The following is a 13,343-nucleotide window of genomic DNA, read 5'->3' as shown; positions in this document are numbered from 1 at the left end:
TGCAAGAATACTGGAGTGAGTTGCCATTCCCTTCTCCATCTAGATTCCATGTATGTGCATTAATATATGATATTTGTTTTTCTCTTTGACTTACTTCTGTATAAGCTGTATAATAGGCTCTAGGTTCATCCACCTCATTAGAACTGACTCAAATGTGTTCCTTTTTATGGCTGAGTAATATTCCATTGTATATAAGTACCACCATTTCTTTATCTATTCATCTGTTGATGGACAGACATTTCTCCAAAGAAGACATACAGATGGCTAATAAACATGAAAACGTGCTATATTGCTCATTATTAGAGAAGTGCAGATCAAAGCTGCAATGAGATATCACCTATCACAGGTCATAATGGCCATCAAAAAATCCACAAACAATAAATGCTGGAGAAGGTGTGGAGAAAACGGAACCCTTCTTGCACTGCTGGTGGGGATGTAAATTGATACAACCACTATGGAAGATGGTATGGAGATTCCTCAAAATAAATGAGAATAATTCCACATTTTTGAGGCATGATGTTGAGCAGAAAGATCACTGGTGTGGGGTGGGGACACCTGGATCCTCTTTCCAACCCTGTCATCTGATCTTGGTGAAAACACAAACCCCTCCAGACTTCATCTGCTTCATCTGAAAATGAGAGGGTCGTCTGAGAGGATAAACTTGTCTCTCTTATTACCACATTAAAAGACATTCATTTAAATAAAAAACAATAGTCCCTTGTGAGAATCTGGGGGGCACAATGAGAACTGTGGGGCTAGGGCACTTGGTTTTCTGGGGAGATTCTGGCAGGGCCCTCTCGGACGCCTCCCACACATGGTGTACTGCTAAATCATTGCAGCAGATGAGCTCTGAGTGGCATGGTCAAAGTCAAAGAGGCACACAGGCTTTTTACCTCAGCTTGACCCCATTCAACCCAGTGGAGGATGACTTTGGCCACAGGCAGCAAATATGTTGGACCTGAGCCCAGCAGGGTTCCAAGACTTTCTCCACAAGCCAGAGTCAGGCCGGAAATGTGATCGGTTTTATTTTCCGCAGTTTGTATGAGGGGGTCTCTGTAGTCGAGGGCACGTGATGGTGATGTGAGACTGCCAAGAGGCCCATCTGAGGCTCTGAGACACTGATTTCACTTTACTTACTGAAGTAATGAAAAGAACCCTGAGCTTGAAATAAGAAGACTTGAACTCCAGTCCTGAACAGGCAAGCCACCTTGGAAAGTCAGGTAGTATTGAGGGATCCATTTTCTCCCGTCCAAACTGGCAGTTCTCAATGGATGGTTTTTAAGTTTTCTTCTAGTTCCAGCAATCTGAGATTTTTGCAGTGTTAGAACTTTATGAGATAAGCTATCATTTGGCTTATGGGTCAAACTACATCCCAGAGACAAATCAAGCAATATTTTTTTATATACCAAACCTTGATGGGCCTTCCAAGCGACTAGGATCTTATGAGCAGAACTTCTGAATTTGAGTGCCACTTGAAGCTAGGCTTTCTCATTACATTCTTGAAGATGACATTTTCAGAGACAGAATAGCTGTGGCATCTCTTAATAATATAGTCAAATCCTTTACTGAGGATTTATACACGGACACTTTGAGGTTTTAATTAATATTCAAAATTGACAAAGTGCCACCAGATGCAAAGGTGGTTAGGTATTTTCAGGTCTTATGGAAAGCTGAACTGATTAATATGACCATTAGACCTAGTTTATCCTCCATATGTGGGAGGCAGTTTCCATTTCTCCCGTGTGTTCCACTGATAGTTCAGCCCTGATGAATGTAATTGTCCCACTTTTACTCACTGAGGTCCAAAATGAGGCAAGTTCCCTGCCTTTAGATAATTCTAATCAGGCTAGTCGAAGTATATTACTTTTTTCTAAATGTTTCCTACTATATAACCTTTTATTTGTGTCATATTTTATATAGTTTTTCTACCCCGTATTTCAGGTGATCATCACAACCTGGTAAACTAGAGGTAAAAAAAAAATCGGTGTTTCCATTTTAAAGAGGGAAAAACTCAGGTTCAGGGCCAAGGTCACAGGTCTAGAAGTGACCACACTCCCAATTATTTTTTCACACTTTTAATTACCAATGAATGGATTGGTCTGTTCCACTATTCTAAGGGCATCCTTACCCAAGGCAAGTGTATATTTGCAAGCTCCTCACTAATAGCTAAAGGTTGGCACGTCTCGGGGAATTACTCAGAAAAACACAATGTGAATGACGAATCTTTACACTGCTGAAGGATATGAATAATTAAAGGATACTTTGCAGAAGAGTATTTTGTGTACTGTCATAACATTTTATTAATATTTTTGATAAGTAAAATATATGAGAAATGTCAACACAGAATAAAATGAACATGTAGAACTGGAATAAGGTGAACATCCTAGAGAGAGAAAAATATATAAGGAAAATCAAAAGGATTGGGAGCAGGAACAACTAGAGAAATTTAACTACAGAGCAATTACCCATGAATGTGGTTTTATTTTCTTGGAGTTTGAATTTCCCAACCTATCCACTCAATTCAGGGAGTTGAATTCCCCTTTCGAAGAAGTCATCTTGAGAGGCCATATGCTTATTCCATTCATGCTGATTGTTGCTTATATGATTGGGGGGCTTCTCTTTTATAATTGCCTTCTGAAATGGACACTTTCTTTGAAATATTCTTAATGGTGATTTAGATAAAGTCAGAATTACTCACAGCCATGTCTGGTGAAAAAGAGGGTTCTTTAGCCAGATAATTTCCATCCCTCCCCCATCCTTTCCTCCTTCTTCCTTTCTTTCTTTCCCTTTCCTTTAATCCCTACCTCTCTCCTCCCTTCCCTCCCCTCCCTCCCTCTCTCCCTTCCTTCCTTCTCCCTCTCCACTTCCTCTCTTGTGTTCTTCCAAAAAAGAGGCAAGACTAATTTTTTTCTACAAGTCTCATACACCTCCTCTGAAAACTTTCAGAAATTACTCTAAAGTATAATGCCATATTGATGTAGTAAGAACCTGCTTTCCAAATGGATTATGTCTGATGCTTAAATTCTGGTCTTTTAGTTTAAAATCATACTCCCTGAAATGAACTGCATGGAACTTAGGTTGGAGTGTTGAAGTTGTTGTAAACTACAGGAGACCTGAATATCATCTTCTCACTAGTGATGGGCAGGAGCAGGCAGCAGTGAGCTGAGAGGAGGAGCAGCACAGAGAGTGGAGAAGACACGGGGTGGAGCCTTGAGTTGAATCAAGGATGTTACACATTTACCAAGTGAAGGTGTTCAGAGATCACAGCTGAGGGGGTAGAGAGGGAGTTACACCATGGCACGGTGTAGCTTGGTGCAGGAACGGGGATATTAAAGCTGCTGTGGTGTGTGAGAATCAGAGTGGGATGCTAGAGAACACATGGGACTGGGAACAGCTCTTTTTTTTAAATATAAATTTATTTATTTTAATTGGAGGCTAATTACTTTACAATATTGTAATGGTTTTGCCATACATTGACATGAATCTGCCACGGGTGTACATGTGTTCCCCATCCTGAACCCCCCTCCCACCTCCCTCCCCATCTCATTCCTCTGGGTCGTCGCAGTGCATGAGCCCCGAGCACCCTGTATCATGCATCAAACCTGGACCGGCGATTCATTTCACATATGATAATATAGCTCTTAAAATGTTATTTCTGCTCCCAATTAGCTGGGGGCAAATAATTTGACCTCTTTGTGCTTCAGTTAGTTCCCTTATCTATCAAGTTAAAATTATAGAACCAAATGAGCTCATAGTTTCTTCAAAGACTAAAATTCATTTTATAAGGGATTTGTTATTGTTGTTGAGTCACTAGGTCATGTCTGACTGTACGACCCCATGGACTACAGTCCACCAGGCTCCTCTGTCCATGGGTTTTCCCAGGCAGAAGTACTGGAGTGGGTTGCCCTTTTCCTTCTTGAGGGGATCATCCCAACCCAGGGATCAAACCTGTGTGTCCTGCATTGGCAGGCCTATTCTTTACCCATGAGCCACCTGGGAAGCCCTTTATGCGGGATACATGATGAATATCTTCAAATGCTTGAAGAGCTCCCATGCAAAAGAAGCATTAGACTGTATAACTGTATAACTCCTAAGGAGGAGACCAGGATCTAGAGGTAGTAGGGGAGCAGATTTCACCTTTAGGTAAAAAAGAACTGCCCAACAGTGAGGTTGCTGCCTTGAGGGTAGGGAATACAGTGATGAGCTCCCCATCAATGGAAGTATTCAAGAAGAGCTGAGAGGGCTGGTTTTATGATGTCATAGAAAGGAAAGATAAACTGCAGGAACTGGGCTCATTGATTATGAAGATCTCTTCCAATTTTGAAATTCTAGGAATCTCTGCTCTTTTGTGGTCTCTGTTTTTGACTGCATTTGCCCTGGAAATGACAGCTTGAAAAGTCCCAGGCAGCTTTAGAAGAAGGAATGTGGTCCATGAGGATTTGGTTCACAGTACCTAGTCATCTTTAGAATTTCCTGAAAGACCTACATCTTAGCAACCCTAAGCAACCTTGGTTGCTTAATCTAATGTTACCTGGTAGCATCAAAGAAGAGGCTCACAGTTTTTGTTAAATGAGAAGACTTACAAAAGGAGCCTTTAGGCTGCCTCCTGCACGTTCTTCTCTCCTTCAGTGCAGTAGGGAGCCATGGTTGGTCGAAGTTTTGAAGCCTGTCAGAAGACTCCCAACAATCACAGGTTGCCCATTCTGCTTCTGAACAGAGATAGGTCTCACTGCAGCATCAGGTGCAAGGCTCCAGAGTAGCATGTCATGTGAACATGGAGCTAATCATTATTGACGCCTTGAGCCATGGTGGTGAAGGGACCTGAATAACCATCAGCACGGTTGCACTGATGCCATGGGAATGAACATGCCTGTGGGAATTCCCAGTGAGGGAACTTCATCAGGTCAGAGCAGCCAGAAAGGGAGAATGGGGTGAGCTGAGAGTATGGGTGTTGAAAGACAGCTCCATTGGTCTGACTCTCATTATTAGTTTTTGCTAATTTACATGTCTGAACCTGAAGCACTCTGCAAAATGTCTTTCTCTCCTCCCTGGACTCCCACCCCACCCCTGCGATTTTCTGTGAAAAGGGAAGCTGTCTTGCCCACTCCCACTGTATCTTGTCTCTACACCCCCCTCCCTTGAACTCACCTCCTTTTTTGAATAATAGTCATTAACGCTTAATGAGGGTTTACTCTGCCCCTTGGTCAGCTATCTCATTTAAGCCCTTCAAACCTAATAGAGTAGGTTCTTTATTACCCCATTTTTGTCAAATCGTGAAAAAAACAGATATTCAAAAGGCTCAATAATTTGCTCAGTCATAGCTGCTAACTAAACTCAAGCCCATTGCTCTTATGTCAAATTTTTACATTATCTTTCTTACTATTCATATAGTGTGAAAACTTGGATGGCAGTTATTGGATAATGAAACTGAAGCCTGAGGGGCACAAGCTTTACATGATATTTATAGAGCTATCTACACGTCAGTCTCCATCCACCTTTCTCTCTGTCTTCCTGACTGTCTTGTTTTGACATACCTTCTTCATGCTTGTAACCTTCTCTTCATTCTCTGTTTACAGGTATCTGATCAATGTGACTTTTGAAGGGAGAAATCTGTCCTTCAGTGAAGACGGCTACCAGATGCACCCAAAGCTGGTGATCATCCTTCTGAACAAGGAGAGGAAGTGGGAGAGGGTAGGACATGTCTTTGGCAATTCTCAAGCTAAGTGGAGGGGGTGGGGATCAGAAATTTTGCAACACACAGGAGGAAAACGGCCACTTGGTTTGGTCTCTGAGCTGGAGATCAATACTTTGAGAACACAGAGGAGGCCATTTCTCAAACGTGTGCCTTCATTTTCTTGCCACTTTGGTCAATCAAGAGATGATTTTCCCTGTGTATTACCATTTTTATTGGTAGCTGTGCTGTCTGCAGCATGACTTTGTTTTAATGGAAGAGTGTGCAGGCACGGGATAATACAATTAAGTGGAGAAACCGAATGATGGTATAGTTCAGGAGTCATGTCCTACAGGGTGTACTGGGAGGCCTGTGAAACCTAATTCATGAGCACACAAATTTCGATTTCCTGTGATTGGAGGCTTGCTCTTAGGACCTACCTCTCCCACTGTCAGCTGATCACAGTGTCTGAAATTCTACTATTAGGCATTAATTTACGTGGGTGCCAGACTGCCTGGGTTCAATTCCCAGCTCTTTACTCATTAACTTGGCTACTTACAACCTTGGGCAAATCTCTTAACTTCTCTCTGCCTCCACTTCCTCATCTGAAAAATGGGAAAAATAATAGTTTCAGTATCACTGGGTTGCTATATGGATTAAATATATTGATATATATAAAGGACTTAAAAGGGTTCTTGGCACATGGTAAGCACTTACTAGGTATTGGCTTCTATTGTTATACCTGATTCCTAGTTCAATACAAATGTTCCTGAGAGTCATTTCATCACACGTGTTCATGAGAATCAGGACACTTGTGCCTTGAGAGGCTTTGCAGAGAAATGGTTTCTCAGTTAAATAAGATTAAGGGGTGCTGTCTACTGTGTCTCACTCTGGGAGATTCTCCGAACACATATTAATTTGAAAGTTCAGAGGTGTCTTTTTTGCTGAGATGTCATTGACATATATCATTGTACTAGTTCTGTATGTACAATATAATGGTTCAATATTTGTGTATATTGTGAAGTGATCACCACAGAGAGTCTAGTTAACATCCATCACTGTGCATGGTTCCAAATTTTTTTTTCTTGTGATGATAACTTTTAAAATCTACTCTCTTAGCAACTTTCAAATAGTTAAGAGTATTATTAACCATAGTCATTGTTCTCTACCTTACATTCCCATGACTTCCTTTTATAACTGGAAGTTTGTATTCCTTGACCAACTACCAGTCTGTTCTTTGTATTTATGGCTAGATTTTTTTTTTTTTTCAGATTCCACATACAAGTGAGATCATGCAGTATTTATCTTTCTCTAACTTCACTTAGCATAAATACCCTCAAGGTCCATCCATGTTGTTGCAAATAGAGGTCTCTTAGCAAAGGAACATCTTTAATTTTATCTAATTTGGCATTTCCCCAAATGATTTTTATCACAAGACCCTTTAGTTTGTGGAATCAGATTCTGTGAAACACGTTGAGAAACACTGATTTCAGGCAATTTCTGCAGACTCTGTGGGCCAGTTGGCTGAGAACAGACTTCAGGATGTCAGTGTGGCTCTGACTAGGATGGAAACCAGGCGATATATTTTCAGAGAGAATAACCAGGAAAAGAAGCCAGAGATAAACGTCTTGAAATTCATAATCTTGTCACAGAGAGACGTGGACAGGTGAAACAGGGCGTGTGTGTCTCAGGTAGTGGGACCCAGAGCCTTGCCCTTCAAATGAAAGACGTCTTCCTGTCATGTGTTCCTCCAATAAGGGCTCAGCTATAAGGCTAACAACATACCCCGGCGTCCTTGATTGAAGTTATCATTTGTTCCAAAATGGCTCTTCTCTGGGCTCCTGCTCTTCACCCCAATCAAGCTGCTTTTCACTGCTGCTGTGCAGACATAATAATTTAAGAAGTGTTCTGGGGCCGGCGTGTACACCAGGCACTTCTGTAGATCTCCAGAAGAGGAGTTATTAAAAACTGAGGCTTCATACATGGAACAGAAGACGTCCAGCTGGGGATAGCTTTTATGCAATAGACTCATGATTACTGACTCGAGTATGGGGCCTCTCACAGCCGTCCTGTCTTAAAGAGACACCACTTCCACTCATTGGCACTGCCTTCTCTTCCTTAGGCTGGAATCTGAGGCCTGGGACCCCCACCCCTTTCCACAGCTAGTTTCTCCTTCCTGGGGGTTGGATCCCTCCCCTCCTTATCAATTCTACCTTTACTCTCACTCTTATATGTATTGCTTATTTTTATATGATCCAAAAACCATGTGGATAATGTTTTAAATGGACCTCCCTCTCTCTGATGCACACTTTCTTATTTTTTTAAATATTTTTACTTTTAGATATGTTTTATTTCAGAGATCATTGGCATATTCAAATGGCATCAGTAATCATCCATAAATAAAATTAAGCCCTAGCTGACAAAAATAAAGATTCAGATTGTAAAATGATATGTTTTACTCAGTGATAACACTTAGTGAAATTTTTAATTGCATGGCTCCTTATTAACTGGGAGCCCAATGTAAGCATCAACCACACCTGGATCCAGGTGTTCAAAAAAGATCACTCGGGATGTCACCCACTTCTGTCCATTCAGCTCAGTTCTGGACATGGCTTCTAGAATGAGCTTCCCAAGGCACAGTTGTGGTTATGTTCTTTCTCTGCTCCAGACCTCCGCAAAGCTCCGGTGGTTTGTGAATTGGGTCCAAACTTTATCTCTTCTTGCATTCAAGGCAGCGGTCTGTTTTCCAACACTGTCTTCTCTTCCTCGGTGTGTCCTTTATCACCATCAAGCAGCACTGGGTTCGTCGCTGTTCTGAGAAGGTGCCCCTGTACGTCTTGCTCCCTGTATGGCGTGTCATGATGTTCCCTTTTCCTGGAACGAATGGTCCAATTATACAGATCATAATCATCCTTTGAAACCAATTAAAATACTGCTTTTTCCTTGCCTGATCTTTGGCCGGGATTTCACTTTTCACTCCCGTATCCCCTGTAGCATTGGTCCGCACCCCTGTCAGCAGCACTCGTGACAGCTGCCTGTGTCAGAGCTGTGTGTGTGATGCTTCTGGAGGTCAGAGGCTGTGTCTTCATATCGTCCTGTCCTCATGGGAACCTGAAGGAGCATGTCACACGGCTCAATAAACCTGTCGAACAACTGAGAACCATTACATAATGCAACGGTCTAAAATCCATCATTAAGAATCCAAGTTTATGTTGTTGCCCTTGATACAATAGCTGGATTTTTTTTTTTTTTTTTTTTTTTTGGCAAGAGGAGATAAAATCTTTATGTAGATTGAATTTTCATAGATTGTATTTTAAGTGTGCTAAGGGAGCTTGTTATTTAAAGAAATTCTGTGGATAATCCTTTGATAAAGCATTTTGGGGGGATTGGGATCATACTAAATAGAATAGAATATTTCATACTGACTTGGTTACATCAGAGAATGCTGCTGCAGAGAGAAGTCAGTATTTTTTGGCTTTATGAGCCTCATGGCTCCCAAACGTGGAAGGTGGAAGCCCCTGTGGGCAGAGAGGGGCAGCCAAGCTCAGGTCAAAGGCATGTCTGGGACATGGTGAAATCGAACATCCTTTTCTTCCACCATCACCCTGGCCCCCAGAACCCTTCTGCATCCCCAGGATTCCTAGTAGTGTTCTAGATGGTTCCCAGTGGTCCTGGGAAGATTTAGAGATCAGAGAGGCAGGCCTTAGAGTGAGGATTCTACAGTGAAGAGATGCTCGCTGGGGAGAGAATTGAGGAGTGAGTCTCAGCTTGTGGAAGAAACGTGGGCTAAGAGACGGTGCTGTCAGCTTCCAGTGACATGCCTAACTCACTGTGTAATCTGCTCCCTTCACTTGTCTAAGGTCTTTCTTTCCTCATGTCTAGAATGGTGGCATGAACAGTGGGTCCTTCTCGAGATTACAAAGTCATGCTGTAAAGAAATAGGACCTTGGCGTGGAAGTTGGGTGAGAGCTGGAGCATACAGAAGAAGACTTTGTTTTTAAGGACAGTAACTCCCAGGTCATTCTTGTCACTTGGGTAAATATCATGACCCGAGCCGAAGCAGCCACAGTCAGGTTTATGTCTCTTTTCTTCAGTATACTTGTTATCTGATGTTTTGCTTATTTGTCTGCCTATTTACTGCCTGTTTTCTCACACCAGGAGAGATGTTGCATGGGGCAAGGGCCTCTTTCACCTCGGTAATTCCAGCACTTAAGAAGGGTGCTTGGCTCACTCCAGAGACCATTGTTCAATAAATGAAGAATCTGTACGCTTAGGGGGGTTGGAGTAGTGACTAGCCACTCACTTCTACCTCAGGCTGTCCTGTGCAGATGGAGTGGTTTACTGAACAGCTCACAAGAGCAGATACATCCCTGCCCTTGGGGTGAGTGCCCCCAAGGACCAGCGAGGACTCAGGGGACCTTTGGGGAGGCCTTATCTCCAGACAGGTGTGCCCAAGCAGTGCTCTACAAGACACCTTGGCCGGAGGAAGATTCATTAAGTTGTCAGTGTGAACCCCATGATAGGATGTCACAGGATTCCTTCAGGTTTTTACAAAGCCACTGTCTTATAAATTCGGTTCCTTCTGAAAGACTCAAAGTGAAGGCAGGATGGTCTAGAGCACTGAGCTTGGTTTTGGAAATGGGAGAGAGCCCAGTTCAATGACCCACGCTAGTTGTTTTTTTTTTTTTTTTTTTTTTTATGAGCTGTGTTAGCCGAGCCACTGATATTACCTGAGTCTATTTTCCTTCTGTAATATAGGGCTTTGCCTAAGGCTATTATATAGATTAAAGGGGATTTTACAGTAACCAACTATAAAGGAGATGATAGTAAAACTAGTTAACGGTGGCTGAAACATAGCCAGCGTTTTACAAATATCAATTGGTAGTCTCCACCCTCTTTGTACAATTTTTAAAGATACTATCTACATATGATAAAAAGCCAAATGATGCAAAAGAACATCCAGTAAAAAGAATGTCCTTTTATCATCGATGAGCCTTGGTTCCCCAGACTGCTCCTCAGAGCAGTTGTTGTTCTCACTGTCACCTTTTTGCTCTGAAAATACACCAAGCATATACAAAGTTTCTACATTTACTCAACCCCCTTTTTACTTTTTAAACAAAGGGTACATGCTTTTGTGACCCTTTAATGGGATCCTATATAAGTAGCCATTAAGTACTCTTGCCTGGAAAATCCAACGGACAGAGGAGCCTGGTAGGCTGCAGTCCATGGGGTCGCTGGGAGTCGGACACGACTAAGCGATTTCACTTTCACTTTTCACTTTCATGCACTGAACAAGGAAATGGCAACCCACTCCAGTGTTCTTGGCTGGAGAATCCCAGGGATGGGCGAGCCTGGTGGGCTGCCGTCTATGGGGTCGCACAGAGTCGGACACGACTGAAGCGACTTAGCAGCAGCAGCAAGGAGGCATGGAGCCAGGGGGCTGGAATAGCAGAGATCTCTGGATCAGAATTATATTCACAGAAAGCCAAGTACATATCTCTGGTAGGTAGAAATGTGAGGAACATTTAAAGAGGACTACACATACACACAGACATAGCCTGGTGAGTTGGAAAGGATAGGGGATGGTAGAAAAATATTTGTGTGCAGAAGGGTTCATTTCTAAGTCTAAGAGGGGGGCAGACGCGTAAACTTGCATTAAAAATAGTCTGGCACAGAGAGGCAGTTCCAACAAGCATTCGGGCTTCTGTCTTTATCTGAGCCTCTCATGATTTGCTTCATTGCTGCTGCTCCCTGCTTCCATTTAATCGTTCCTAAAATGGGGATAATAAAAATGAAATGCAGTGGGGGTGTGTTCTGAGCAATGACTTCAAGAAATGATGATGGTGCATTTTCAAGCTGTAGGATATAAACAGACCTTAAAGGGACTGTCTAGGTCAGAACTGCGAGGATACGTATGGTTTTCACCTCCGCTATCCTTTCTCCCAAAAACACCAGACGTGTATTTTACAAGCCCACTCCCTCTTCCCTGCTTCCATCCACCAGAAAATACTCCTCCTTGTATAGAGTACAGCATTCTCTGTTTGTCCAGGTCATTCTTTGGGCTCCCCAATCCCCAGATATCATTTTAGGCTTACAGTCCTAACAGATTAGAGCCACATTCACCAGTGAAAGAAGGACTCCAGGAGAAATTGGTTGGTTGGAAATGCTGGGTCAGTAGTCTTATTTGTGAATTAACATCTGGATCAGTAAGAGAGAGGAAGGCTAACCGAACTGGTAGAAAGATGACTCCCAAGAGCTGCTGCAGCAGCAACATCATAAAACAGAAGGCGCCACTGGCCTTTGGAGCCTGAGATGAATGAGTCAGGTTAAAGGATGCTTCTGGTCACCCTGTATCCAGGAGACAGCACTAACCCCAGGCTGTGGATGCTCTGTCATACTGGTACCTGCTGTTGTTGTTTAGTCGATCAGTCGTGTCCAACTCTTCGAGACCCACAGACTGTAACCCGCCAGGCTCCTCTGTCCATGGGATTTCCCAGGCAAGAATACTGGAGTGAGTTGCCATCTCCTTCTCTAGGGGATCTTCCCAACCCAGGGATCAAACCACATCTCCTGCATTTCAGGTGGATTCTTTTACTGCTGACCATTAGGGAATCTCTTGAGAACTAGCAAAATCCTATTCCAGGATGGTCGGTTTGGTGGTGATATGAGAAAGGTTGATTACTGCCGTGACAGATTCCACTTGAAAGCCATTGACTCTTGACATAAAACAGCTTCTCCATCTATTCATGTGTGCTTGCATGGGCTCACACACATACACACACACACACACACATCATGGACAAGCGGACAGGCTGCTCACAAACACGGGAACCACATCTGTTTGGTTTTCCACTAGATGTCTGTACCCTGCCTTAGACAGTGCTCAGCAGGCCAGGAAATACTTGATGATGGCTGGAACACGCCTGCCCCCACTTCACTCCACCTCCTACCCCAGGGGAGGATACACGTGCCATTCACATACTTTCCAGGCTCACACAAGGTATCTGAGAAGTGAAATATGAACTCCTTCCCGTGTCGGTGTCTTTGCTCTGCATCTCCCGATACCACCGCTTAACAACATGTTCTTTTCGCTGACTTTGAACTGCGTCCTAATAGGCATCATTGGATTAAGGGATTAAGAAACAGACTCCATGGAGAAAGGCTGTGGGAATTGGGGTCATGGAGGGGAAGGAGGAGAGCAAGGAGGTGATGACTTTCTTTAAATCTATGAAGAATTATTGGACCAAGTGTTGACATCAGCTGTTCACTCTCTCTTCTCCTAGATAGAACCAGAGTAAGAGGGCTTAAGATCCAGCAGAAAGGATCTCTACTAGCTCCCGGGAGAATTTCTTCGTAGAGAGAAGTGTAGAGTGCCAGAACTGTTAACCGCACCAGGGGCTGACTTTGGAAGAACCTAAAATCCGGGGTATTTCTTAGGGGGCAGTCCGGCCCTGACAGCAAGGTGTGGCCTCCAAGGCGTTGAGGGTTTTGGATCTTCCCTTCTTTCTTACACATAGTAATTGAGCACCTACTGTGAGCCTAGCACTGCTCCCACCAAATTAGTCTTGACATTTTCCTAGTTGCTGGGGAAAACAAAAAAAAAGAGTGCTGCAAGGAGAAGGATACTGATTGTGACACACGATTTCTATACCCTAAGGTGATTTTTAAATCT

At 43.0% G+C, this 13,343-nt stretch overlaps 1 protein-coding gene across 1 annotated transcript in view; it reads left to right on the top strand.

Moving 5' to 3' along the window:
* GRIN2B (glutamate ionotropic receptor NMDA type subunit 2B) overlaps positions 1-13,343 on the top strand; it is a 493,530-nt gene that overhangs the window by 355,818 nt on the left and 124,369 nt on the right. Inside the window, exon 6 of the mRNA XM_027541389.1 lies at positions 5,577-5,691. Coding sequence (XP_027397190.1) covers positions 5,577-5,691 — 115 coding nt within the window. The remainder of the gene's footprint in view (positions 1-5,576; positions 5,692-13,343) is intronic.

This window comes from Bos indicus x Bos taurus, chromosome 5 (genome assembly GCF_003369695.1).
Source record: "Bos indicus x Bos taurus breed Angus x Brahman F1 hybrid chromosome 5, Bos_hybrid_MaternalHap_v2.0, whole genome shotgun sequence".
Lineage (NCBI taxonomy): Eukaryota > Metazoa > Chordata > Mammalia > Artiodactyla > Bovidae > Bos > Bos indicus x Bos taurus.
The sequence above is the reverse complement of the archived record's forward strand: the minus strand, read 5'-3'. Positions and strand labels throughout refer to the sequence as shown.